The 22,446-nt window shown below is 47.1% G+C and overlaps 3 protein-coding genes and 1 non-coding gene across 7 annotated transcripts; 1 reads left to right on the top strand and 3 right to left on the bottom strand.

Annotated features, from left to right (window-relative positions):
- The first annotated feature begins 3,472 nt into the window (after window positions 1-3,472).
- On the top strand, window positions 3,473-5,366 carry IL23A (interleukin 23 subunit alpha). The gene is given in 4 exon segments (NM_001185122.2): window positions 3,473-3,765; window positions 3,989-4,090; window positions 4,726-4,872; window positions 4,988-5,366. Coding segments are annotated over 4 exon segments (573 nt in total). The 5' UTR covers window positions 3,473-3,603; the 3' UTR covers window positions 5,150-5,366.
- On the bottom strand, window positions 4,219-22,061 carry STAT2 (signal transducer and activator of transcription 2). 2 transcript variants are annotated; one of them, XM_004006580.6, is made up of 24 exons: window positions 19,560-22,061; window positions 16,732-16,875; window positions 16,429-16,582; window positions 15,984-16,079; window positions 15,720-15,809; window positions 15,553-15,628; window positions 15,038-15,123; window positions 14,726-14,874; window positions 11,704-11,862; window positions 11,506-11,598; window positions 11,230-11,289; window positions 10,820-10,840; window positions 10,505-10,598; window positions 10,080-10,127; window positions 9,916-9,999; window positions 9,671-9,769; window positions 9,435-9,570; window positions 9,267-9,313; window positions 9,047-9,141; window positions 8,295-8,431; window positions 7,940-8,122; window positions 7,660-7,717; window positions 6,558-6,874; window positions 4,219-6,274 (listed from the first exon to the last, which is right to left on the bottom strand). In XM_004006580.6, the coding sequence occupies exons 2-24, from the start codon at window positions 16,860-16,862 to the stop codon at window positions 6,132-6,134; spliced, it is 2,556 nt and encodes an 851-aa protein (XP_004006629.3). In that variant the 5' UTR covers window positions 16,863-16,875; window positions 19,560-22,061; the 3' UTR covers window positions 4,219-6,131. The 2 variants fall into 2 exon arrangements, with proteins under 2 accessions (XP_004006629.3, XP_042104100.1); XM_042248166.2 differs by lacking the exon at window positions 6,558-6,874 and having other exon boundaries at window positions 6,161-6,274.
- LOC114114296 (U6 spliceosomal RNA) lies at window positions 17,772-17,878 on the bottom strand. Its single transcript, XR_003589118.1, has one exon. It is a non-coding gene; the product is annotated as a U6 spliceosomal RNA (small nuclear RNA).
- Window positions 20,081-22,061, bottom strand: APOF (apolipoprotein F). 3 transcript variants are annotated; one of them, XM_042248167.2, is made up of 3 exons: window positions 21,959-22,061; window positions 21,823-21,855; window positions 20,081-21,728 (listed from the first exon to the last, which is right to left on the bottom strand). In XM_042248167.2, the coding sequence occupies exon 3, from the start codon at window positions 21,688-21,690 to the stop codon at window positions 20,797-20,799; it is 894 nt and encodes a 297-aa protein (XP_042104101.1). In that variant the 5' UTR covers window positions 21,691-21,728; window positions 21,823-21,855; window positions 21,959-22,061; the 3' UTR covers window positions 20,081-20,796. The 3 variants fall into 3 exon arrangements, with proteins under 3 accessions (XP_042104101.1, XP_042104102.1, XP_012030130.3); XM_042248168.2 differs by having other exon boundaries at window positions 20,081-21,493; window positions 21,761-22,061; XM_012174740.4 differs by lacking the exon at window positions 21,823-21,855.
- Window positions 22,062-22,446: the final 385 nt, after the last annotated feature.

Below are 22,446 nucleotides of genomic sequence, written 5' to 3'. Positions count from 1 at the left end.
AAGACCTACGGGGCGCGGATAGGGACAAACGGAGTCAGAACCTTGTCCCTGTTCGGTGGTGTTAGAGTAACCTTTCTCTTATTTAAGCCGCCTTTAAAAGAAATTAGAAAGCCCCAGGCTTGGAGCCCGAACTTTCAAGCTCTGTATAGCTCCAGACTAGAGTAAGAGGGGCCCAAAGCAAAGCACTGGGAATCGATTGCTGGATATTCCCAGTGTGGCCCAGTCCACCCCCTCTCCCCGTGGCACTCTTGTGAGCACTTCGCCACCTCCGACCCTGTTACTCCTGAAACTTGCCGGCATTTCCTATCATTTTCAGGCATGGGAGAGAAAAAAGGAAGCGGGAGGCAGCCTCCTAACACGGCTCAAGTAGCTGCATCTTCTGCGATTCTAAAGGCAACCATCTGAAACTCCCATCTGTGATTATTCCCTCCCCAGAGTCGCCGGTAATATTTCCAGGGAACAGGACCCTTAAGCTATAAAATTCCCCTAGCTCGTGGAGCTGGACATTATTCCTCAGGGGGCAGGACACTGCAAATTGAGACATTTGCCTTCCCCAGACTTAACAGATTTAGTGTCAACACTTACTCAGGGATTCTTGGGGTATAAGTCTGAGCTTGAACTGCTTTGGAATAGATCCAGAATGTTAGATGTCTGTAGGGTATTTTAGTCCAGTTTCTAAAGGCCACATAAAGGGCCGCGTTGATGGGATTCCTCATAGAGAATACAGTTTTAAAGCATCTCAATGTGGTGGTGGTGGTTTAGTCGCTAAGTCCTGTCCGACTCTTGCCACCTCATTGACTGTAGCCTTCCAGGTTTCACTGTCCATGCAATTCTCCAGGCAAGAATACTGGAGTGGGTTGCCATTTCCTTCTCCAGGGGATCTTCCCAGCCAAGGAATCAAACCCAGTCTCCTGCGTTGCAGGCAGATTGTTTACCGACTGAGCTACAAGGGAAGTCACCATCTAGGGACCTCTGAAATCAGATCAGTTTGAGAGACCCTCTGAGTTAAACATGTTTCTCTCTCGGTCTAGACCTCTAAGTCTAGAACCCCTCTGATTCAGGATTCTCTGAGTCAGGATTCTAGGCTTAGAGGTCATAGACCAAGAGAAAAACATTTAACTCAAGAGGGTTTCTCAAACTGACCTGACTTCAGAGGTCCCTAGATTTAAAATCTCGTAAAGAATATATGTGCTGAGTAATAGGGACAGTTCCTACACTTTGAGAAATTTCCATACTTAGGTCTCAAATTAAGAAAGACTTAACAGGGATTTCCCTGGTGATCCAGTGGCCAAGACTCTGTGCTCCCAATGCAGGGGCCTGGGTTTGTTCCCCGGTCAGGGAATCCCAAGATCCCTTATGCTGCCACTTAAGAGTTTGCATGCCTCAAGGATCAAAGATCCTTGCCAGAACTAAGACCCAGTGTAGCCAAAAAAAATTTTTTAAGACTTAACAGTGAGAATTACAAGGCCTGAGATACCAGCAACATCAGGCTAAAAGAGCTACTTTATTAAGATGTGTAGTGTCCCCTCACAGCGTCCAATATAATAGAATGAGAATGCAGTATCTGAAGTCTATGTGGTAATTCTGGCCACTTAATAGTGATCTTAGGTAAATTACTTATCTTTGCACCTCAGTTTCCTCGTTTGTACCCATCTCATTGTGCTGTTGTGAAAATTAAATGGGTTAGTACATGAAAAGTGCTTAAACCAAGTATTTGGTGTAAAGTGAGAGTTGGATAGAAGCCATCATTACTAACCACCTGGGGAAACTTCTACTGGATTTGGTGTCCAGGCATCCAACTGGAAAGGCCTGCTTGGGAGTGTCTTGTCAATATAATTTGCATAACGGTTGAGGTCTTGCTGACGTCAAGGTCTCCTTGCAGCTCCAGGTCAGATATAGTCCTGGAAATAGTTCCTGTCACACAACAGTCCCACAGTCACCCCACCAATCTTGCTTCCTACCCAACTCCTAAAGCACCAGGAAGTGAAACAAAGCCCCGTGCTTCCAACTCACCCTTGTCCCTCTCATCCTATCCCCCAGGGTTCCACTTCCTCCTCTTCCTCCTTTTCACCTTCCATCTCCTATCCTAAACAGCTCCCAGAATGGGGACTAGAGGTGGGAAAAGCATGGAAGACATACAAAAGTGAGGTGAGCTCCCCTACCCTACCCCCAATTTCCTTATTTCATGCATATCTTTCTCAGAAGGCAAACCATTTCTCACTCAAACTAAGATAACTTCTCTGAGGCTAGAAATGTTTTATCCCAAGGGTGGATTTACCACAGAGTCACATTTGAATCAAAAATTTCATTGGGCAGTTTTGAATAGTCCTAAGGGAACGGAGACCTCTGTCGAGGGTAAGTTTCTCAGAGAAAAAGGGTCAACCTCTTGGAAAGGCTTCGGGAGCCATCTGTGTGGTCATCCATGGCCTCATTCTGACGTCCAGATTGTCCTGGGACCCTCCACTGGGGTGGGGACAGTCCCAGATTTGGGCCACCCTCCACTCCCACACCCAACCTCACAGTCTCAGCTGTTTCATTGAATGTTGCATCAGGGATGGTGATGAAATCAGTATCAGCGGATTTTACCCATGGATGCAACAGGCTGAAGGACCAGCCAGGGTCACTGACACAGTGCACCTTCAACTACCCAGAACCCTGGACTTTCTAGCCACGGTGAAGGGCTTGGTGCTGGAATATCTCCAGTTGGATTTCTAGATGTCACTTACACACTGATGTCCCCTACCCCCAAATCACCTGAATCCCACAGAGCCCAAGAAACTTGGGCCGCTAAGGTTGAGGAATCAGATGGTTCTTAGCAACAGTTCTTTCCTCCCAACAGCCCCCCTAGCCTCCAGAGTGAGGCCTGAAGTGAGGAGCAGTAATACCTTATACTGAACAGATGTGGCTTCCCAGTTCACAAAATGTCTCATGTCCATTCTCTCCTAGTGAAAATAATACCTCCCGACAGAAAAAGCCCCCTTATTCTTGGATTGAGGGCATCAGGTGGGAACCAGCTTCATTCCAAACTGATCTTGCCATCCTATTGGGAGATAAATGAATGCTTCTGTTTTGGTTTTTACTCAGGCAGGAGGTGAGGAAATTAGGTTTGAAGGGAGGGCTAATATAGCTTAGAGACACAAAAAGATGAGGGAAAGGTTAAACAGGAAGGAACTTGAGACTAGATTCATTTAAATATTTGCTGTTTCCACCCCTCCCCCTGTCTTCGGCCACTTTGATTCCTGGAGAGCATTACACAGAAGTCTCATCCCAGGCCTCCAGCCACAGCCACCACACGACTCATTTCCCCTGGAACTGAGGCTACTTACCTGGGCTCCCCACGGAGGGGGATGATGCAGGAGGGGAATCCCACCTGCTGTGAGTCACCTGCTAGTATAAAGGGCGGGTCTCACAATGCAGGGACCTTAAAAAGAGACTGAGACAAGGGGAGAAAGTCTACAGGAAGCAGCTCAGAACCACGGTGAACAAGAGAGAACCAGACGCACAGAACAGAGAGAATCAGATTCAGAGCAAGGGGAAGTGGACAGAGGTTCCACAGGGACTGCAAGGCACGGAGCCAGCCAGATTGGAGAGGCAGGCAACGAGATGCTGGGGAACAGAGTTGTGCTGCTACTGCTACTGCTGCCCTGGACAGCTCAGGGCCGGGCTGTGTCAGAGGACAGCAGCCCTGCTTGGGCTCGGGGCCAACAGCTCTCACAGCAACTCTGCATGCTAGCCTGGAGTGCACACCTACCAATGGGACATGTGGTGAGTGCCAGCCCCTAGAGCCTATCTGAGCTCTCCAAGGCTATCGTGGAAGATACTGTGGCCTGGGGTGGAAGCTGGAGGGTTGAAAGCCGTCAGGGGTAAGAGAGAACAGTGGCTGAGAAAACCCCTGAAGAAGGGATCCAGGGAGAGTAAGGGCCAAAAGGTCCAGGTAGGATTTGAGAGTACTTATTTCTTTACTCTTCCCACCCCTCCTCCATTTCAGGATCTACCAAGAGAAGAAGGAGGTGATGAGACTACAGATGATGTCCCCCGTATCCAGTGTGAGGATGGCTGTGATCCACAAGGACTCAGGGACAACAGTCAGGTACAAAGATGAGGCTGGGCCCCAAGGAAGAGGGGACTGGAGACAGAGCTGGATACCATGGTGAATTAGTAAAAGTTGTATCTGTCCTTGTCTATTCAGCCTGCTGTAATAATAAACCATAGACTCAGTAGTTTATAAACAGACATTTATTTCTCACAGCTCCGGAGGCTGGAAGTCTGAGGTCAAGGTGCCAGTGCAGTTAAATGAGGGCCCTCTTCCAGATCAGACTTCTTGTCTCCTCACATTGTGGGAAGGAGTAAGGAGTTCTGTGGGTCTCTTTTATAAGACCAATAATTCCATTCATGAGGGCTGCATCCTCATGACCTAGTAACTTCCCAAAAGTCCCACTTCCTACCACCACCACACTGAGGGTTAGGATTACAACATATGAGTTTCACAGGGACGCAAACATTCAGATCACAGCCATGTCTTAAGAATGGCAAATATCAGGTGAGTCTTTGGTGGAGTAATTACAAGTGATCTGTTTTCTTTTATTTTGATTTTGGCTGAGCTGTGCTGTGCCCACCCAGGGATCAAACCCATTGCCCCTGCAGTGGAAGCGTGGCATCTTAACCACCGGACCGCCTGGGAAGTCCCCGTATCTGTCTTCTTTCACGGCTTTCTTTTCTCCCCAGTCCTGCTTGCAAAGGATTCATCGAGGCCTGGTTTTTTACGAGAAGCTTCTGGGCTCAGATATTTTCACAGGGGAGCCTTCTCTATTCCCAGATGGCCCTGTGGACCAGCTTCACGCCTCCATACTGGGCCTCAGGGAACTCTTGCAGGTATGAACTAGGGACCTGGAGGAGAGGGGCTTGCAGGTGTCAGAGACAGTGCCTGGGGATGGGGGTGGGGTGAATGATTTAGAGTCCTCTCTGATTGTGTCCTGTGTCCTTTCAGCCCAAGGGTCACCACTGGGAAGCTGAGCAGACTCCAAGCCCTATTCCCAGCCAGCCATGGCAGCGCCTCCTTCTCCGTCTCAAGATCCTTCGAAGCCTCCAGGCCTTTGTGGCTGTAGCTGCCCGGGTCTTTGCCCACGGAGCAGCAACTCTGAGCCCCTAAAGCCAGCAGCTTAAGGATGACACCCAGACCTCCATGGCTCAGTAATGTTAAGATCAATCTATCAACCTAGACACCTGTGAGCCAATGAGTTCATCGGTCCATTAATTTTAATGAGACTTATTCTGTTGAAAAATTACCAAAACTGACTGACTTATGATGTTGACTCAGGAGAGGCTGAATATTTATTATATGGGAAGGGAAATTTTGGGATTATTTATAGTGGCAGGAGCTTGGGGATGAGGATTATTTATTATATTTATACTGAATTATGTACCTTTTTCAATAAAGACTTATTTATGTGGATCTCTAAGTCTAGGCTTGTCAGTAAAAAGAAACAGAATGGAAAAATAGAGTCAAAGCACTATAAAATGCATCCTTCTGTTCTGCAGGGCTATGGTGGAAAGGGGTCTTACCTTGTGACCCCTTGGTATATAGAGTAACTGGGATCTTTTTGGCCATAATCCCTGCTAAGGCTGAGCAAGCTGAATGAGGTTACAAGGGACTGCAATTGGGAAGTATCGTTCCTAGGCGTGGCCCTCTCTTGCTCCTTGACCCAGGGCTTCCTTCCCTGCTTTCTTGGCCAACAGTCAGAGCTGTTATGAGCAGAAAGGGCATTCCAGAAAGATGAAATGAGCACCAGGTTAGTCTTATCAGTCACTAAAATGTTGAAAGCCTTCCATACTGGAAAGAAGCCACTGCCCTGAGCCATACAGGAACCTCCTAACTGTCCTGGCCTGCCCTTGAATGCCTGTACCTCCCAGCACAGCAGGCAGCCTCCAGGCTCCTAGTCGGAGCCATGGGTAACATCTCTTCTGATTCATTGCTGCCTCTCCCTCACCCATATTATGCTTCTCCCTCACATTCCCCCAGGGTTAACCCAGTTTAGAAGGGGCACATGCCTCATGTCCATCCTTGGAGAGCAGTGTCATGATGTGAGGGGTAGGAGGGCAGATGCACAGAAAGATCTGAGGAAATGTAGCTCCTAGTAGTCAGAAGGGCTCAAGGGCCCATCTGCATAGAAGTGGCTGGGGCTGAAGACGTCAGCTTCATCCATGGTGTTCTGGCAAGGCAATAGTGGATCACCGTTTGGCATGATTTCTTCAATCTTCATGCTGTTCCTAAAGACTGGATCATCCAGAGAAAGAAGTCAGGCCCTGATCTCAGAGTAGGAGTTCCCAAACCAGCAGGGAAAGTGAGAGAGGATGGCAGCAGAGGCCTAGATAGGGCCTGAGGGGGGCATTAGGTGGGTTGGGGGAGGCATGTGTATTTCCTAATGAAATGAATTGCAGGGAAATCAGCCTTTCTCCAATGAGGAGCTTAGAACATAGGCTTTTTCTATAGCGAGTGAGGGAGGGGAGTTGGGAAAGGCAATGTGTCCTCTCTTCCCTGGTTGCACATCATCACTTACTTTCCATGTCCTCAGTGTTCAAGTGTCTCAGATCATAGGGCAAATCTGGTTCTGGTATGGCCTGTACATCGAGCTCTGGAATAGGCTCCAGCTGCAGTTGTGGTCCTGGGTGTGGTTCTAGGACTCCCTGTGACACCTCGCCTAGTGTGCGCTCCAGCGTGCGCTCCAGCGTGTGCTCCATGCTCAGATCCAATCCTGCCTCCAGCAGTGGCTCTAAGTCCAGGCCTGGCCCGTGCTCAGGCCCTGATGTGAACCCTAATGACTCCAGCTCTGGCTCCAACTTGAGCTCCGGCAGTTGCTGCAGCTCATCCACCTGTCTGGATACCCAATACAGACAAAAGAGCAGGGCTCAGTTGTTTAGGTGAAGTGGGGAATGGCAGAGAAAGCAGAGGCTATCCTTCTAGTCTAAAAAGGCAACAGAGCAGAGGGCTTAAGACCATAGGCTCTGGAATTAGGCTTACTAGAGTTTAAATCTTATCATTTACTAGTTGGGGGACCTTAGGCAAAATGACCCAACCTCTCTGAGCCTAAACAACCATACTTCAGAATAATTGAGAGGCAGGAGGATGGTTAAAATCAGGGCTCTGGAATTTGAGAGACCTGGATTACTGATTAGCCATGTACCTGAGGCATGACACTTCACCACATTAAACCTCAGGTTCCTCAACTGAAAACAGTAATAACAGTATTTTCTGCCTCACAGGACTGTTATGAAGTCAGTAAATAAGAAAAAGAACACAAAGCTTTTAGCCCAGTGCCTGGCACATAATGAATTTTCATTAACTGTGGCTATTACCATTTCTGGCTTGGCTGGGTTCTCATAAGGATTAAATGGAAAAAAAAAAAAAAACATGTTCTAAAAGAATCTAGTACTATGCTTTGCATTAGTGATGATGATGATTATTGTCAGGGAACCCCCATGGAGACAACCTAGGGATGGCAGCAGGAAAATAGAGGCTAAAAGGGTAGGAGAAAAACCCCCAGAGGGCTGGGGAGCCTGGGTTGGAGGAGAGAAGGCCGAGGAGACCAGAACTGGGCAGGTCTGGGTCACTATATTAGCCAAAAAGGGTTAAGGAAGGTGGGCAAAGAGTTCATATCTCACCTGTTAGAGACAAAAATGAGCTTATGTTTCAGGTATTTCTTCCGCTCCTCAGGATTAACTACGGGGGACAGACACAGGAGGCAGAGGAGGTCAGTGGATTGGACACACTGCCCCAGGGTCCTCTAGTGCAGATGGTCCTACTGACTGACTAGCAGCGTCCCACAGACAAATCCCTTCCCCTCTCGGATGTCGGTTTTCCCATCTTGAAATGGAAGAGCTGCATTTATGGATGCCTGTGGACCCCTGCACTCTACCAGTGAAATGTATCAATGGTTCTCACTTTTCTCCTGGGAGTAGCAACCAAAAGCCTCATCCCGGGGGATTCGCGGGTAGAGGAAGCGCAGTGGGTTCTCGGGTATGTTCTCCTCTGTGAGCATCTGGTACTGGCTGATGATCTTGGTCAGTGGGAGTGACTGCAGCACATCCTTGGTGAAGGGCTGCACAGAGTTGATGAGCACCTCGTCTAGAGAGCAGATGTAGGAACAGGCAGGCTTGAGAGGAGAGGCTGGGCCCGAGGGCTTCCCACCCTGGCTGCCCAACCCCAAATCTGCCAAGGGATTTGGGACAGAGCCAGGGAAGCCAAGGGCAGTAGAGGGGAGGAAAGGAGAGGCTGAGGGAACGGTAGAGCTGCTGACCATCATCTTGGTGTTCCACCCAGGAGCAGGTAATGCCCCCCTCCAACGTTTCACTGAAGCGCAGCAGGAAGGTGCCAGAGACAGTCTTCTTCAGCAGCCGGCGCACCTGGTTCCGGCTCACAAAGCCCATGATACGTCTGCAGCGTAGAGAGCAGCTGTGAGGTCCTGCTGCTTCCTACTCCTCTTGTAGAGGGACAGAGTGCCAGGGCTGGGCCCCAGTTCTGCCAACCTGTTGCAGACTGTTTTGTGTAGGCCAAGTCATTTCATTTGACCAACAGTATCCACCTCCCAGGGCTGGAAGAGGTGTGAAGCTTCAGTGAGATCACACAGATGAAAAGCACCTTGTAAAAGGCAAAGTGCTGCCCAAATGGGCAGGCAGTTGTGGTGGAAAGTGCACAGGGGTGGGGTCAGACAGCCCTGGGTTCAAACCCCGACTGTCCCCCTGGTATAACTCCCTTAATCTCCCTGAGCCCTCACTTCCTCACTTGAGGGTGGCAATACCCACCACGCAGCAGGGCTGAAATTACATGAGAGAATTCATCAAGAGCACCCAGGAGGCTCTGGAACACAGTGGATGCCTGACAGATGCAGGCTAGGAGATTGCCACTGCCGTCGGGAGTGGGTGTGACCCCACAGCGAGTTTTGTACTCTCCCTCTATCTGCCACACGAGGGCGCACAGAGTCCACTCTCAAGCCCAGAAAAGCAGCTGGGCCTGAGGGAGTGGAAAGAGGGAGACTGACCAAGGCCTTACCCATCCTTCCAGAGATCCCTCAGGTGGTCATGTATCAGGTCCAGAATCTTGTCGAGCCATGTCCAAAACGGTAGCTTGCCAGGGGGACTCTCTCGCTGAAGGAGGAATGGCAAGGCAGAAAGAGGTGCAGAGCTGCCCCGAGAGTGGAGAGCGGGGGGTGGGGGAAGGGCTAGTAACTGGACGGGCCCAGGGGCCAGCTGCAAGGGATGTAGGGAATTACCTTAATGAAGTCAACCCAGGACAACCCTTCAGTCTTGGAGTTCTGCCCTGTGGGAGGACAGTTCAAGATGACGGAAGGAGGCAAGGCCAAAGGTCCTGGGACAGAAAGGACGGAGGGCTGGGGCAGATAGAGGCTAGGGAAAGGCTGACAGAAAAGAAGTATTGGTACCAAACAGCTTGTCCCTCAGCATGCCTAGCTGGTCTGAGTCGAGGCCTCGATTAACATAGGAGGAGAATTGCCAGCTGAGAGCAGGGCCCAGCAAGTTCCATGGGGCCTTCGGGGGGTTGGAGAAGAACTGCTGATCCTGCAGAGGTGGGAGGGGACAGGGTGGCTCAGAGCAGTGCCCTCACACCAAGCTCCACGCCCCTCCCCGCCTCCCTTCAACTGTGGGCCCCACCTCCTACCTGGGGGTTTGAGCTGAGCAGATTGAACCAGAGAACAGAGGCCCAGGCAATTGAGAGTTGGTTCATGTTAGAAATAATCACCACAGGGAGGGTGTCCGTCTGAGGAGGAGACAGAAATCACCAGCGAGGGATGTGAGGTTTCCAACTGCAGATGTTTGGTAAGGGCCTGATCCCAGCCTACCCTGAATGGTTTCTGCTTAACCCCTCCTTATGTCTCCCCACAAATGCACTTCATTTTCACTCACTGTCAGCTCCTGCTTCAGACCCTGGAAGGTGTATTTGACTGTGAAGCTAATGATGTGCAATTCCTCTGTAACGGACAGCAGCCCCTGGGACAACAGAAGACTCAGTGATCAGAGTGCCCTCTGGCAAGTTCCTCCTGCCCCCTAACCCTCTGTCCAGGCCTCACCTTACTGTTGCCTTTTCCTGAACCCCCTGAACGCTGCTCCACCAGAGTCTGTGAATGGAAGGGAGGGAGAAAGAATGCCAGAGAAGAGACCGCAGGGACCCTGGAACCCCAGCTTTGCCCTCAGGACTTCCCAGGGCCTGGGAACTTCCCCCAGTCTGTTCCATTGCACTACAAGCTTAAAACAGCATCCCTCTGGGACTTCCCTGATGGTACAGTGGTTGAAAATCCGCCTTCCAATCGACATGGGTTTGATACTTGGTCTGGGAACTAAGATCCCACATGCTACAGGGCAACTAAGCCCACGTACCACAACTAGAGATCCTGCAGCCACAGCAAAGATGCCGTGTACCGCAACTGAGATCCAGTCCAGCCAAATAAACAAAAATAAATACTAAAAAAAAAGCATTCCTTCTTAACCACCTTACCAGGTAGCCGAAGTCCCAAATTAAGCCCTGAGTCTGGCCTTTCTCGGGGGTCAAAGTTTTCTGGTTTGAGGTCAAAATGTTGAACTTCCGGAAGCTGTTCCGAGGAAAAAGAAGATATATGGAGGTCAGTAGCAGAGTCCGGTAGGAAAACAACAAAAGTTCCACTTCATTAAGACCTCCCCTCTCCTTTCTCTGTCTGTGCACCACACAAATCACCCTCCTCCTTGTCTGTGTCCCCATCAGGGCTGTCACACGTGACTGTGTAGCTCATGCAGTGCACACAGTCGGCAGCATCCTTGTTAGGTAGGTACCTACCCTTGTGACTTGGGAGACTTCCTAAAAAGAAAAAAAAATCATTAGGAAGCAAAATAATGTGGAAGTAAGGGATTTAGTCTTTGGGGTCAGACAGACCTAAGTTCAAATAGCTCACCAGTTATATGGCTTGCACTAGAGACATAAATTCTCTGAAGTTATTTCTTCATTTGAATAGTGCATTGATAATATCTAACTCCTGGGGCTCCTGTGACAATTTTAAATTGGGTACTTGACAAGCTACACGTCACATAGTAAGGACTCAAAAGGGATGAACTATTTCTATGAGGTAGTAATGGAAGGGGAAAGAACACAGCCCTAGGGCCTGGTTGTGACCGGTAGCTATCTCCTCCACTCCATCATCCCATGTCCTGGGCGCCTCTTGGTCCCACCCTTCACCTGCCCCAACTTACCTGTCAACGGAGACTTCCGCAGTCAGTGATTCACTGCCTTCTTGGAGTCTCACTAGCAGCCTGGAGGAGAGGGAGGTAGATGGGGGAAAGTGGTCAACCTCAATCTCCTGGATAGAACAGATGTTTAAAAAAGATAAGGGAAGAGATGAGAAGAGGTAAGTGGACCAAGGGGAAATGAGAGAAGAAACAGCTCAAAGTGAGAAGATCTGAAAAGCCAAAGAGCACACAGTGTCAGGGCTGGAAAAAGGAAGCAGGAATGAGCTCTGAGACGCCAACCTTGTTCGGACGGTGAACTTGCTCCCTGTCTTGAGGATGAGGGGTCGATGAAGAGTTTGGGGCATGCAGGGCTGACTTTCTACTACAAAGGCTCTGGAGAGATGTGGAGAGAATATATAGAGGTCAGTATCTGTAAGAATGGCTCCCTTGGTCCTTTCCCTCTGGCCTCCCTGAGGGGTCCTTTCTTGGCCTCCAGACCTGTGAAGCAGGCGCTGCAGCAGCTCTGTGACCTGCGCCTCCCGCAGGTCCACCCCTTCGTTCAGAGGGTCCCCCTGATAGGAGACCATGTGACTCAACTCCTTCAGCTCCTTCAGCAGCTGCCGCAGGTGAAACAACAGCTTCGCTCCATCTGTGAACCTGGGTAATGACATAATCCAAGGAAGAAAGAATCATGAGTTTCCTGGAACCCCCAAACAGGCTCCAAAAGCTCCCCTTTAACTATGTGGAAAGTCATAAACTGATTGGGACAAAAAAAGAATCCAGGAAGTGTATGAAAGATTATTCAACACTGTTCATAATGCAAGGAATGAAAATGAAAACCACTTTCACATATAAAAGCAGTAATTCATTAACATAATAAAGCTAACATATGATGCTTGATCTCTACTTTTTTTTAAAGTGTTTTACACATCTTCATGCATTTAATTCTTAAAACAACCCTATGAGGTAGGTCCTATTTTATCCCTATTTTATGGAGGATAAAGCTGAGGCACAGAAAGAGTAAAGCGACTTGCTCAAGGTCATAAAACTAGTAAAGAATGAAGTTGTATGTGGTCCCAGGCAGTCTGGGTGGACAATCCATGCTTTTAACTTCTATATTTTACTGTTTTTATGATAAGAAATAATAACAATAGACAATGTGGTAACAGGAAAACAATCATCCACTATATAAAAGCAAACAGACTGGGATAGCAGTTTGGAACTATTTTTTAAAAAGCCTCAAAAATGTACATATGCTTTACAGTATTCCATTTCTAAGATACACCCTAAGGAAATTATCAAACAAACGGACAGACAGATGGTCATAGTTCATGGCTTTGTTATCTGTAATAGAAGAATTAGAAACAATTGGTACTGGGTATATATGTGGTGGAAATTTAGTCTCTAAGTCATGTTCAACTCTTTGAGATCCCAAGGTATAAATTATGTTATAGTTACATCATGGAATACTATGCAACCATTAAAAATAATGATAAAATAGGTGGAAATTTTTAACATGGAAAATGTCCAAAATAAATTAAAAAATATAAGATAGTATACATATATGATATAATCTGATTTCTATTTAAAACAGATATATATTTGTGTATATGCATAGGGAAAATCTGAAAAAATGTATTCAAGAGCATTAACAGTGGGTACCTCTGCATGATCAGATTATGCACAGGGATAATTTTTACTTTTTTTTCCTCTTTTCAGTAGTCAGAAATTTTTTCAATTGGCATATATTTACGATCAGAAAAAGCAATAAAGCTCTTTGTATATAAAACAATGAAACAAAAGAACAACACAATAACAGCACCACCACCAAAAAAAGATATATTCTCTAACCCGGGAATATCACTTCAAATAACTTACAGAAATAAATTAGGGTTGTAAATAAAGATGTAACTATGAGGTTATTTCCAGAGGAGGAAAAGGCAACACACTCAAGTATTCTTGCCTGGAAAATTCCACGGACAGAGGAGCCTAACAGGCTACCGTTCATGGGGTCACAAAGAGTTGGACATGACTCAGCATGCATGCAAACACACAAGAGGTTATTTACTGTAGCGCTGTTTAAAACAGTGAGAAATCAAGAATTCCCTGGCAGTCCAATGGTTAGCACTTCCACTGTAAAGGGAATGAGTTTGTCCTTGGTCACGGAACTAAGATCCCACAAGCCAGCACAGCACAGCCAAAAATAAAAAAAGCAAGAAATCACTCACAGGCCATAGTTTGCCAATCCTGCAACTGTAATTTAAATACTTATCCTGTACCCTAAACCCTATACACCTGTTTTCAATTTACCTGAAAGTTGTGGTATATTTTTATGTATTTATTTATTAACTTTCAGCTGCACCACATAGCATGCAAGACCTTAGTTCCCTGACCAGCGATCGAACCCATGCCCTCTGCAGTGGGGGGCACAGTCTTACCACTGGACCGCCAGGGAAGTTCCCTGTGGTGTATTTTTAATAGATTAAGTTATAATAAATTTTCTCATGAGAAAATATTTAAATAACAGGTATCTTTCAAATCAAATGTATTGAAGGACACGTTAGCTATTTTTTTTAACATCACAATAGATAATATAAGATAGTTTACTAAAAAACAATAGCAAGAAATTAAAAGCAACCCGAATATCCAAATATAGGAGTTTATTAATTAAATTATATTACTCCCATAAAGGGAACTATGACACATCTATTAAAAGTATCATGGGTAGGGACTTCCCTGCTGGTTAAGACTCCAGGCTTCCACTGCAAGGGGCATGCATTTGATCCCTGCTTGGAGAACTAGGATCCCACATGCCATGTGGTATGGCCAAAAAAAACATATCACAAGTAAATATTATATACTGCTAAGTTAAAAAAACAAACTCACAGGTCTCAAAGTAGTTTGAACTGTATGTTTCAATTTTTGTTTAATAATATTATAGTAGCTACAACCGGATATTAAGGTAACAGGTGATTTTCTTTTCCTTTTTTTGCGGCATTATATTCATTGCACTAAAAAAAGGTAAAAAGATATTTCTCTGGTGATTAAAGAGGCAGGAAAAATTGGACTGTAGATCAATTCACTACCTTCACCAAAGCAAAGACTGGGCTCTGGGCTTGCTGGGTGGTAAGAATGAAGAGCAGAGTGTAGCTGCAGTCAGACAAGGGAGCTGAGGTCATTCTGGGGAGTAGAGACTAAGGAGGGCGGTGTCTCTTGTCATATACAGGCCATTGTGTGTATACTCAGTCACTCAACCATGTCTGACTCTTTGTGACCCCACAGGCTGTAGCATGCCAGGCTCCTCTGTCCATGGGATTTCTCAGGCAAGAAAATGGAGTGGATTGCCATTTCTTCCTCCACGGGATCTTCCCGACCCAGGGACTGAATGCGTGTCTCCTGCATTGCAGGCGGATTCCTTACCACTGAGCCACTGGGGAAGCTCATTCAGGGCATTATAATCTACAAAGCACAGGTTAGGACTAGGGATAGGTGAGCGTGAGGTTGGGGAGGTGCCTCTTACCACTTCTCCAGCTGTTCCAACCCTCCGACAGGGGGCGCTCCAATGCAGGCCTTCTGCTGCTGGACTTTCCATTCTTCCAACTTGGGCAGCAATAGCTCAATTAAGGTAGTTAACTGGCCTAGCAGTGCTTTGGAGGCATCCAGCACCTCCTATGGAAGACATAAAGTGAGTACTGAGAGCCTCTTACTGTTACCTTCCACCATCCAACTAGGCATGAAGAGACAAAGAAACCAAGGCCAGGAAGCCAGGGCTCCCACTGCCTCATTTTCCCCAGCTCCCTGCTGCCCACTCCTTCTGTCCTCTGACTCCCACCTTTCTCTGTCTGTCCAGTTCATTGAGTGTTTCCTGAAGAATGTTCATCTGTCTGGTCTGACGGGGGTCCAGAGAAGGAGTCCTCCCTGGATGGCAGGAGAGGGAGGGAGACAAGTGCTCAGACCTAGGGCTCCTCCCTCTCTGCTTCCTGACCCAGACCTCAGTTAGAGTCAGGAGAGGGGAGTTTGAAAGGGAGAAGGAGGGGAACCAAGCAAAGCATAGGCACCTCTGGGCCCTCAGGCAAATTCTGCATCATCTTGCTAGAACCAGAAGCCCACCAATCGGCCAAGGCAGTTTCCCAAACACCTCCTCCAACATTCACCAGCTATCCCTTGGTTTATATCACTACCCTAACCTATACGACATACCCTGGCACTTTCAGCATTGCATGGCAGCAGGACTATAACCAGCAAGATGCAGCCACAAGTGATTACCACTTACTGGGACTTTTCCCTTCTGCTCTACTCTACCCTCGGCCTCCCAGTAGGCACCCCACCCCTCAAAGTGCTTTCTACCTGATTTCTCGATATTATATCGGAAACAGAAGACATCCTGCTGGTCTTTCAGTTGGCTGATGGATTTCACCAGCTTCTGCAGAAGAAATGAGACCCCAGTGAGGCTGCCTCCATGAGAGGAGGCAGATTGAGTTCTGCCCACCCTGGCTCTTGCCACGTCTACCAACCTCCTTCATAGCCTGTAATTTCAGGATCCGGGAATCAAGTTCATGCTGCTGGCTCTCCCCAGGTGCTTCAGGGGCTGGCTCTTGTTGCTCCTGAAATAAAGGCTACGAGTACATTTCAACTCTGATATGTCACCCCTAAAATCCAGACCTGAAATTAAACCACAGGATGTGGAGAGATCTTGTTCTGAGGCAAATTTCCTGAGTCCTTTGCATGGTCCCTCTCTACTCCAGGAGCTTTTCAACACACCACCAAATTGTTCTCACCAGCTGAGCCCTCTGAGCCCAGGTCAGAATTCTTTTTTCTTCCAGAAGGAGATTAAAGATCATCTCAGCCAACTGGGTAGAGCCAGTGGGAAGGGCCTGCAGTAGGAAAAGAGGAAAAATTGATAGAACTCAACTGCCACCAATGAATTACCACCTCACACCCTCCCCACTGGTGGCCTCGGTATTCTCCCATTCCTCAGGATCCCAAGCCCTATGCCCTTTCACCACTGCTTCCCCAAACCCTAGCCTCTTTCTAATAGGATCATCTAGACTCTGCCCTTCTCTCTTCCAGGGATCCCCTAAATCCAGACTCTGTCCTTTCCCCCCCAAATCTTCTCCTGTCCCTTTGAACCCCCAGGTCCTGTTCCACGTTCCATATCCAGAAAAGTCCTCCTCTTCACTCAGCTCCCATTCCTACTTTGTTATCCCCCACTCCTCTGAATACCTGAATGTCCCGATAGAATTTTCGCAAGTTGTGCTGTAGCAAAAAATACTCAGAGTCTTGGCTGCATCGGCCACACTCAGAGTTGAGTTGGTCCAAGAAGTGGAAGAATAGCATATTAGCCATAGCAGCATCGTTTCCCAGTGCAGCTTCCTGCCTGGGGACCAGGAAGAACAAGGATGAGTTTGTCTGCAGGACTGGTACTATTTTGAGGCCTTTCAACCCCTTCCAGGTGTCTCCAGGATGCTGGGGACCCAGGAGAAAGAAATCACTCTCTTCATCGCCCCGATTCCCAGAAGGCCTCACCAGTTCTGATCTTCAATCCAGACAGCCAAGTGCTGTCGAACATCCATTGGCAGGAGGCTATTTGAGTAGAGCTCATGCAGCTGATCCTGAAACGGGCTGTCAAGGTTCTGCAGCATCTCCCACTGCGCCATTTGGGGTCTGAGCCTGAAGGATGTAGATTCCCAATTGGAAATTTTGCTGGACTAAATCATCCACAATCTCATGGCTATTTATTAATACAAATTTTAAAATTAAATCATACCAGCAAGAAAAAAATTAAAGTCTAGATTAATCCCACTTCCAATCTTGGTTCCTTTTCCTCCTCTCCAGAAGTAACCAGTATTACCAGTTTGGTGCATATTTTTCTACGGAGTATTATATAAGAGCTCCAACTTGTAGGCCTTTTTTGTTTCAGTGGTAATTTTCAAACACACAACAAAGTTGAGTGAGTAGTACAAGGTTCACCCATGTACCCGTCAACCAACTTCAACAACCAGTAATGGTACTTCCACAATCTTTATTTCATTTATCTCCCCCAATGAACTTATACATGCATTTGTTTGGTTTTGTATACACTTATGCTGGCCATTTAAAAGTCAGTCTTGAGTTTTTATTTCATCATTATCCCTGCTGCCCCCAAACCTTTTACCAGAGGCTGAAACCTCCGTGGAGATAAACTGCTCTCCCAGTTGGAAGGAGGAGCTCCATTCTTTAGCAGATGAATTGGGCAGGGGCTCTACCATTTTAACCCTTTAAATAGAGCTTGACTTTTTAAACTATGTATTTGTATTGCTTTTATTTTTTTTAATTTTTTTTATATAGACAAGATTTATTTATACCATAAATATTTCAACAAATTCCACTTTCTACGATGAGTTCAATCTTCACAAAAGTAGGATGAACAGCACCTGTTTCCACTAGGATCCATAGCATTGCACAAGGTGACAGTGAGCGTGAAAATCTTAATGATGACCACCAGAAAGAAGGTCAGCACGGTTGATATCACAGATTTTTCAGTGTTCCAATACAAGTTCTACCCAAATCCATAAAGAAAGACATACAAAAATATGGAACGCTTCACGAATTTACGTGTCATCCTTGCGCAGGGGCCATGCTAATCTTCTCTGTATCGTTCCAATTTTAGTATATGTGCTGCCGAAGCGAGCACTTGTATTGCTTTTAAAAAACAAATGACCAGACCTCAGTTCCTAAGGAACTAATCAGCTGGTATTAATAAAGCAAAGTGGCAAGTAAACCGTGAGGTTTAAATATGAAAAATAAAAACAAAAACCTAGCCTTCTTAAATAGATTGCAAACATGGAGGTTAAGGGCTATAAACTCTTCTTTCTCCAGTTATCTATTACTCTTTCAGGCGCACATTTTGTTCTCCATAAGCTTCTCTGAGTTGAATTGTATTTTTTTTTGTTTTGCTGAGGATCAGAAATAACACAGACCATATGCAGGTCAGGAAGCAACAGTCAGAACTGGACATGGAACAGACTGGTTCCAAATAGGAAAAGGAGTACGTCAAGGCTGTATATCGTCACCCTGCTTATTTAACTTCTATGCAGAGTACATCATGAGAAACGCTGGGCTGGAAGAAGCACAAGCTGGAATCAAGATTACCAGAAGAAATATCAATAACCTCAGATATGCAGATCACACCACCCTATGGCAGAAAGTGAAGAGGAACTAAAGAGCCTCTTGATGAAAATGAAACAGGAGAGTGAAAAAGTTGGCTTACAGCTCAACATTCAAAAAACTAAGATCATGGCATCTGGTCCCATCACTTCATGGCAAATAGATGGGGAAACAGTGGAAACAGTGGCTGACTTTATTTTTCTGGGCTCCAAAAACACTGCAGATTGCAGTGATTGCAGCCATGAAATTAAAAGATGCTTACTCCTTGGAAGGAAAGTTATGACCAACCTAGACAGCATATTCAAAAGCAGAGACATTACTTTGCCGACTAAGGTCCGTCTAGTCAAGGCTATGGTTTTTCCAGTGGTCATGTATGGATGTGAGAGTTGGACTATAAAGAAAAGAGCGCTGAAGAATTGATGCTTTTGAACTGTGGTGTTGGAGAAGACTCTTGAGAGTCCCTTGTACTGCAAGGAGATCCAACCAGTCCATCCTAAAGGAGATCAGTCCTGGGTGTTCATTGGAAGGACTGATGTTGAAGCTGAAACTCCAGTATTTTGGCCACCTGATGCAAAGAGCTGACTCATTTGAAAAGACCCTGATGCTGGGAAAGATTGAGGGTAGGAGAAGGGGACGACAGAGGATGAGATGGTTGGATGGCATCACCGACTCAATGGACATGGGTTTGGGTGGACTCCGGGAGTTGGTGATGAACAGGGAGGCCTGGCGTGCTACGGTTCATGGGGTCGCAAAGAGTCGGACACGACTGAGCGACTGAACTGAACTGAACTGAACCTACAGGAGTGGGATGGGGTGGGAGGTGGGAGGGAGGTTCAAGAGGGGACACATATATACCTATGGCTGATTCATGCAGATATATGGCAGAAACCAACACTATACTGTAACGCAATTATCCTCCAATAAAACAAACACACACACACAGACCAAAAAAGTAAAAGTGTTGGCCAAGACGCTAAACCAATGCAACAAGGCCAGATTTCGGGTCTTGGAAGTAGGGGTGTTTCTGGAGTGGGGCATTACGATTGGACCCCTAGGTTGGACAGGAAGGGCAGCAAGCGACAGCTCCTATTTCTACCTGGAAACAGAGTCTGACCCCTCCGGGGTGTATCCGCCCGGACCTACCTTCCATCTGAGGAAAAAACTCGCGCCTCCACCTACACCCCCACGCGCCCTCTCAAGGCCAGTACCTGGTTAGGGTCTCAGACCCAGTTCCCTGCAGTAGCTCCAGTCCAGGCTTCCGGTCGCCAGAAAGCGTTCCGGCACCAGGGCCTCCAGAGACGCCCTCGGCTTCGGCCGGCGTCTCGGACCCGCCCCCTTTCCGCAGGCTTGAGAAAGAGGCAGAGTCTCAGAGCTCGTCACTTCCACAGGGGCGCCTCGGCACCGGCTGCCATTCAGCCAAACGCTTCCCCAGACAGTGAGCTCATTGGCGCCCTACAACTTCTCCTTCCCCCGAGGGGCGGGGCAAGAGGAGCCGAAACCACACCTCCAGCAGCAGCATATGGTAGGCAAGCTCAAGTAAGCCCCGCCCCGTGCGTGCGGAGGGAGGAGTCCAATTAGCAGAATTGCTCAGGGCTGAAACAGCTGATTTCCGAGAATCGGAACCCACTCGGCGGAACCGAGACTAGCCGAGACGTTGAAGGCGTGGATCTAAGAAGCGGAATTGCGACACGTTGGGACGGGAAGGGGAGGGCTTAAGTAACAACAACAATAACAGTGACAAAAGCTTCTTTATTGTTGGTGCGGTGCTAAGCATTAGTACAGCGTATCGTTTTTAATTTCCACGAAACCTATTGAGATGCAAATCATTACCCTCACTTTAGAAATTAAAAAAAACTGAGTTTGCAGAAACAAGTTGCTAGTCAGTGATCACTGAAGCTCTAACAAGTGGAGCCTGAATTCAAAGCCAAATCCTCTGATTCCAAACCACAAATTTTAAAACTCTTACACGTTACAGTACTGCTTTTCTCCTTGATAAGAAACCAGAGATTTGGCTTTTGAACACACACATTACAATTTATCAGAATACGAGATCTAGTCATCGTGTTTACCACCTTCTTTTATTACTTACTTATTTATTTTTGGCCACACCGCCAAAAGGTGAGCAGAAAAAGGTTAGCTCTTCTCATTCCCCTCTTTCTTTGCCTGTTTGTAATCTCAGAACACTTAATCCTGAGCTGGTTATGAATGGTAGTTTATAGAAGGGAAGGAATCAGAGTAGAGTTCTGCTGGATTAAGTGGACTGGATTGAATTCTCTTTACTCAGAGGTCACCATCTTTTTTTATTTTGGCTGTGCTGCACGGCTTGCATGATCTTAGTTCCCTGACCAGGGGTTGAACCTAGGCCCTCTGTCAGTGAAAGGGTGGAGTTCTAACGGTTGCATCCTACCACCTTCTTTTATATCCCAATATTCCAATACCTAGGATCTAAGCCACAGTTGTTGAATAAGGTCCACCCCAGCATGGATTTGAACTTACTACTTCTGACACGAAAGGGGCCATGATAGTTGTTTCTTTCACTTCGCTCATATCCGAGGTGCTCCGCAAGACCACCTTGCTGGTCTCTGGTGGAGGGGTGTTTGCCTCTCTCTCATAGTAATACTGGATCAACCGCTGAACCCCAGCCTTCAGTGCAGGTTTAAGTGCAATCCCGATCATTAGTCCTGTGGGTCCCCCTGACGCTCCAGCCATGGCCATCAGAAGATCATAACCCAGATCTATGACCCCATCTCGGCCTCGTTCCTTGGCCATGTCCGAGCAGTTCTGAACAGCATAATACATTGCTGTGCCCAGGTTGTAGAAGGTTCCCACTCCCGGCAACATCTGGACTATACTGTGCACCCTCTGCTCCTGCTCCTGCTCACAGTTTGTGATGGAGGGTGATCGTCGGGCTCTCTGTGGGCCAGGGTTCTCTCTAGCCCACAGCTGCAGAGCAGAGGCCAGAGCATCTACTGACACTCCCCTCCCTGTGCTTCTGCTTTTCTCTAGCTCTTGAAGATGTCTGATGAGGGTCTGTGTAGCATTTACACCCCCACGGCGGTACAGCTGAAGCTGCAGGACCTGTACATCAGCTTGACAACCAGCTTTCTCCAGGGCGATCATCAGTGGCAGGCTTACCAGAAACCTGGGGAGAGGGGCCATCTGAGTGAAACCAGGGAGGGATTTGGGAAGAAGGGTCTGGCAAGACAAGGAGTATGAGGAAGTTAGCGAGGATTCCAAGGGTGAAGGAAGATGTAGTAAGACATCCATCTGGTTTCCAGATGAAATGGCCTTTGCAGCGTGCAGCAGGAAGCAGCAAAGAAGTAGCTCAGCTGGTAACATGATGAGTCTGAGACCATGCAGGTTCGTAACAGAGCGCACTGGAGCAGGGAGAAACCAGAAACATACAAACCGTTTCCTTAAGGGCTGTGATCCAAAAGGAGCCCAGGACTCAGGGCGAACCTCATCTGTTACCTCCAAACTTCTGTTCTTTTTTTAGCTAAAGGACTGAAAAACAGGAAACTCAACCCAATTGTTCCCACCTGACCTTCTCCATCTTCAGATCTTCCTCAGCATGATTTCCACCCATTTACAAGGAATTCCAAATTACCACACAGTCCGGTGATTAAGAAGTGAGACTGCCTTGATGGATTTGGTAGCTCCTCAATCCTGTTCTGCTGACTCCTCTGCCCCATGAAGAGAGCAGATATACTGGCTTTCCCCTAGTATCAGTAAGAGATGTAATCTCTGCAAATATTTGTTCATCTGTTCTGGCTTCTCAAACTTTGTGTGCCTGTTGCACACTTGGCCTCAGTATCTAAAAACTTTGGTATTTGGCATTTCCAACCAGTCCCTGCCACGTTCCCACTTTAGCTCATGATAGAAGCTGGGAGATCCAGAATCAGAAGAGATTAGATGTCTGTGATTCCCTTTTATTTCTCTTTTCAGTTTAAAAATTAAATTAGCAAGCTACAGTGTCTCATTGGGGATTTAGTACAGGTAGATGAATGAGGAAAAAAGTTCAAATACTTCTCATGCTGAGATGTATTACAGGCACAGTATATGCTAACTGAAAGAAAAAATGAAAAATGGAATGTG

This window comes from Ovis aries, chromosome 3, assembly GCF_016772045.2.
Source record: "Ovis aries strain OAR_USU_Benz2616 breed Rambouillet chromosome 3, ARS-UI_Ramb_v3.0, whole genome shotgun sequence".
In the NCBI taxonomy this organism is placed as follows: Eukaryota; Metazoa; Chordata; class Mammalia; order Artiodactyla; family Bovidae; genus Ovis; species Ovis aries.
This window is presented reverse-complemented; position numbering and strand designations above follow the sequence as displayed.

Bases quoted from the DNA above. Each gene is read 5' to 3' on its own strand.
- STAT2 (XM_004006580.6), bottom strand. From the start codon at position 16,862: ATGGCGCAGTGGGAGATGCTGCAGAACCTTGACAGCCCGTTTCAGGAT. The intron at 11,863-14,725 runs GTAAGAGGCACC...GTCATTACCCAG, and splicing joins TTGGAACAGCTGGAGAAGTG to GTTCACAGATGGAGCGAAGC. The intron at 10,841-11,229 runs GTAAGTTGGGGC...TTTTCTTTTTAG, and splicing joins GCGGAAGTCTCCGTTGACAG to GAAGTCTCCCAAGTCACAAG.
- APOF (XM_012174740.4), bottom strand. From the start codon at position 22,043: ATGGGGCAGAGGAGTCAGCAGAACAGGATTGAGGAGCTACCAAATCCA. The intron at 21,729-21,958 runs GTAATTTGGAAT...TCCCTGCTCCAG, and splicing joins CTTAATCACCGGACTGTGTG to TGCGCTCTGTTACGAACCTG.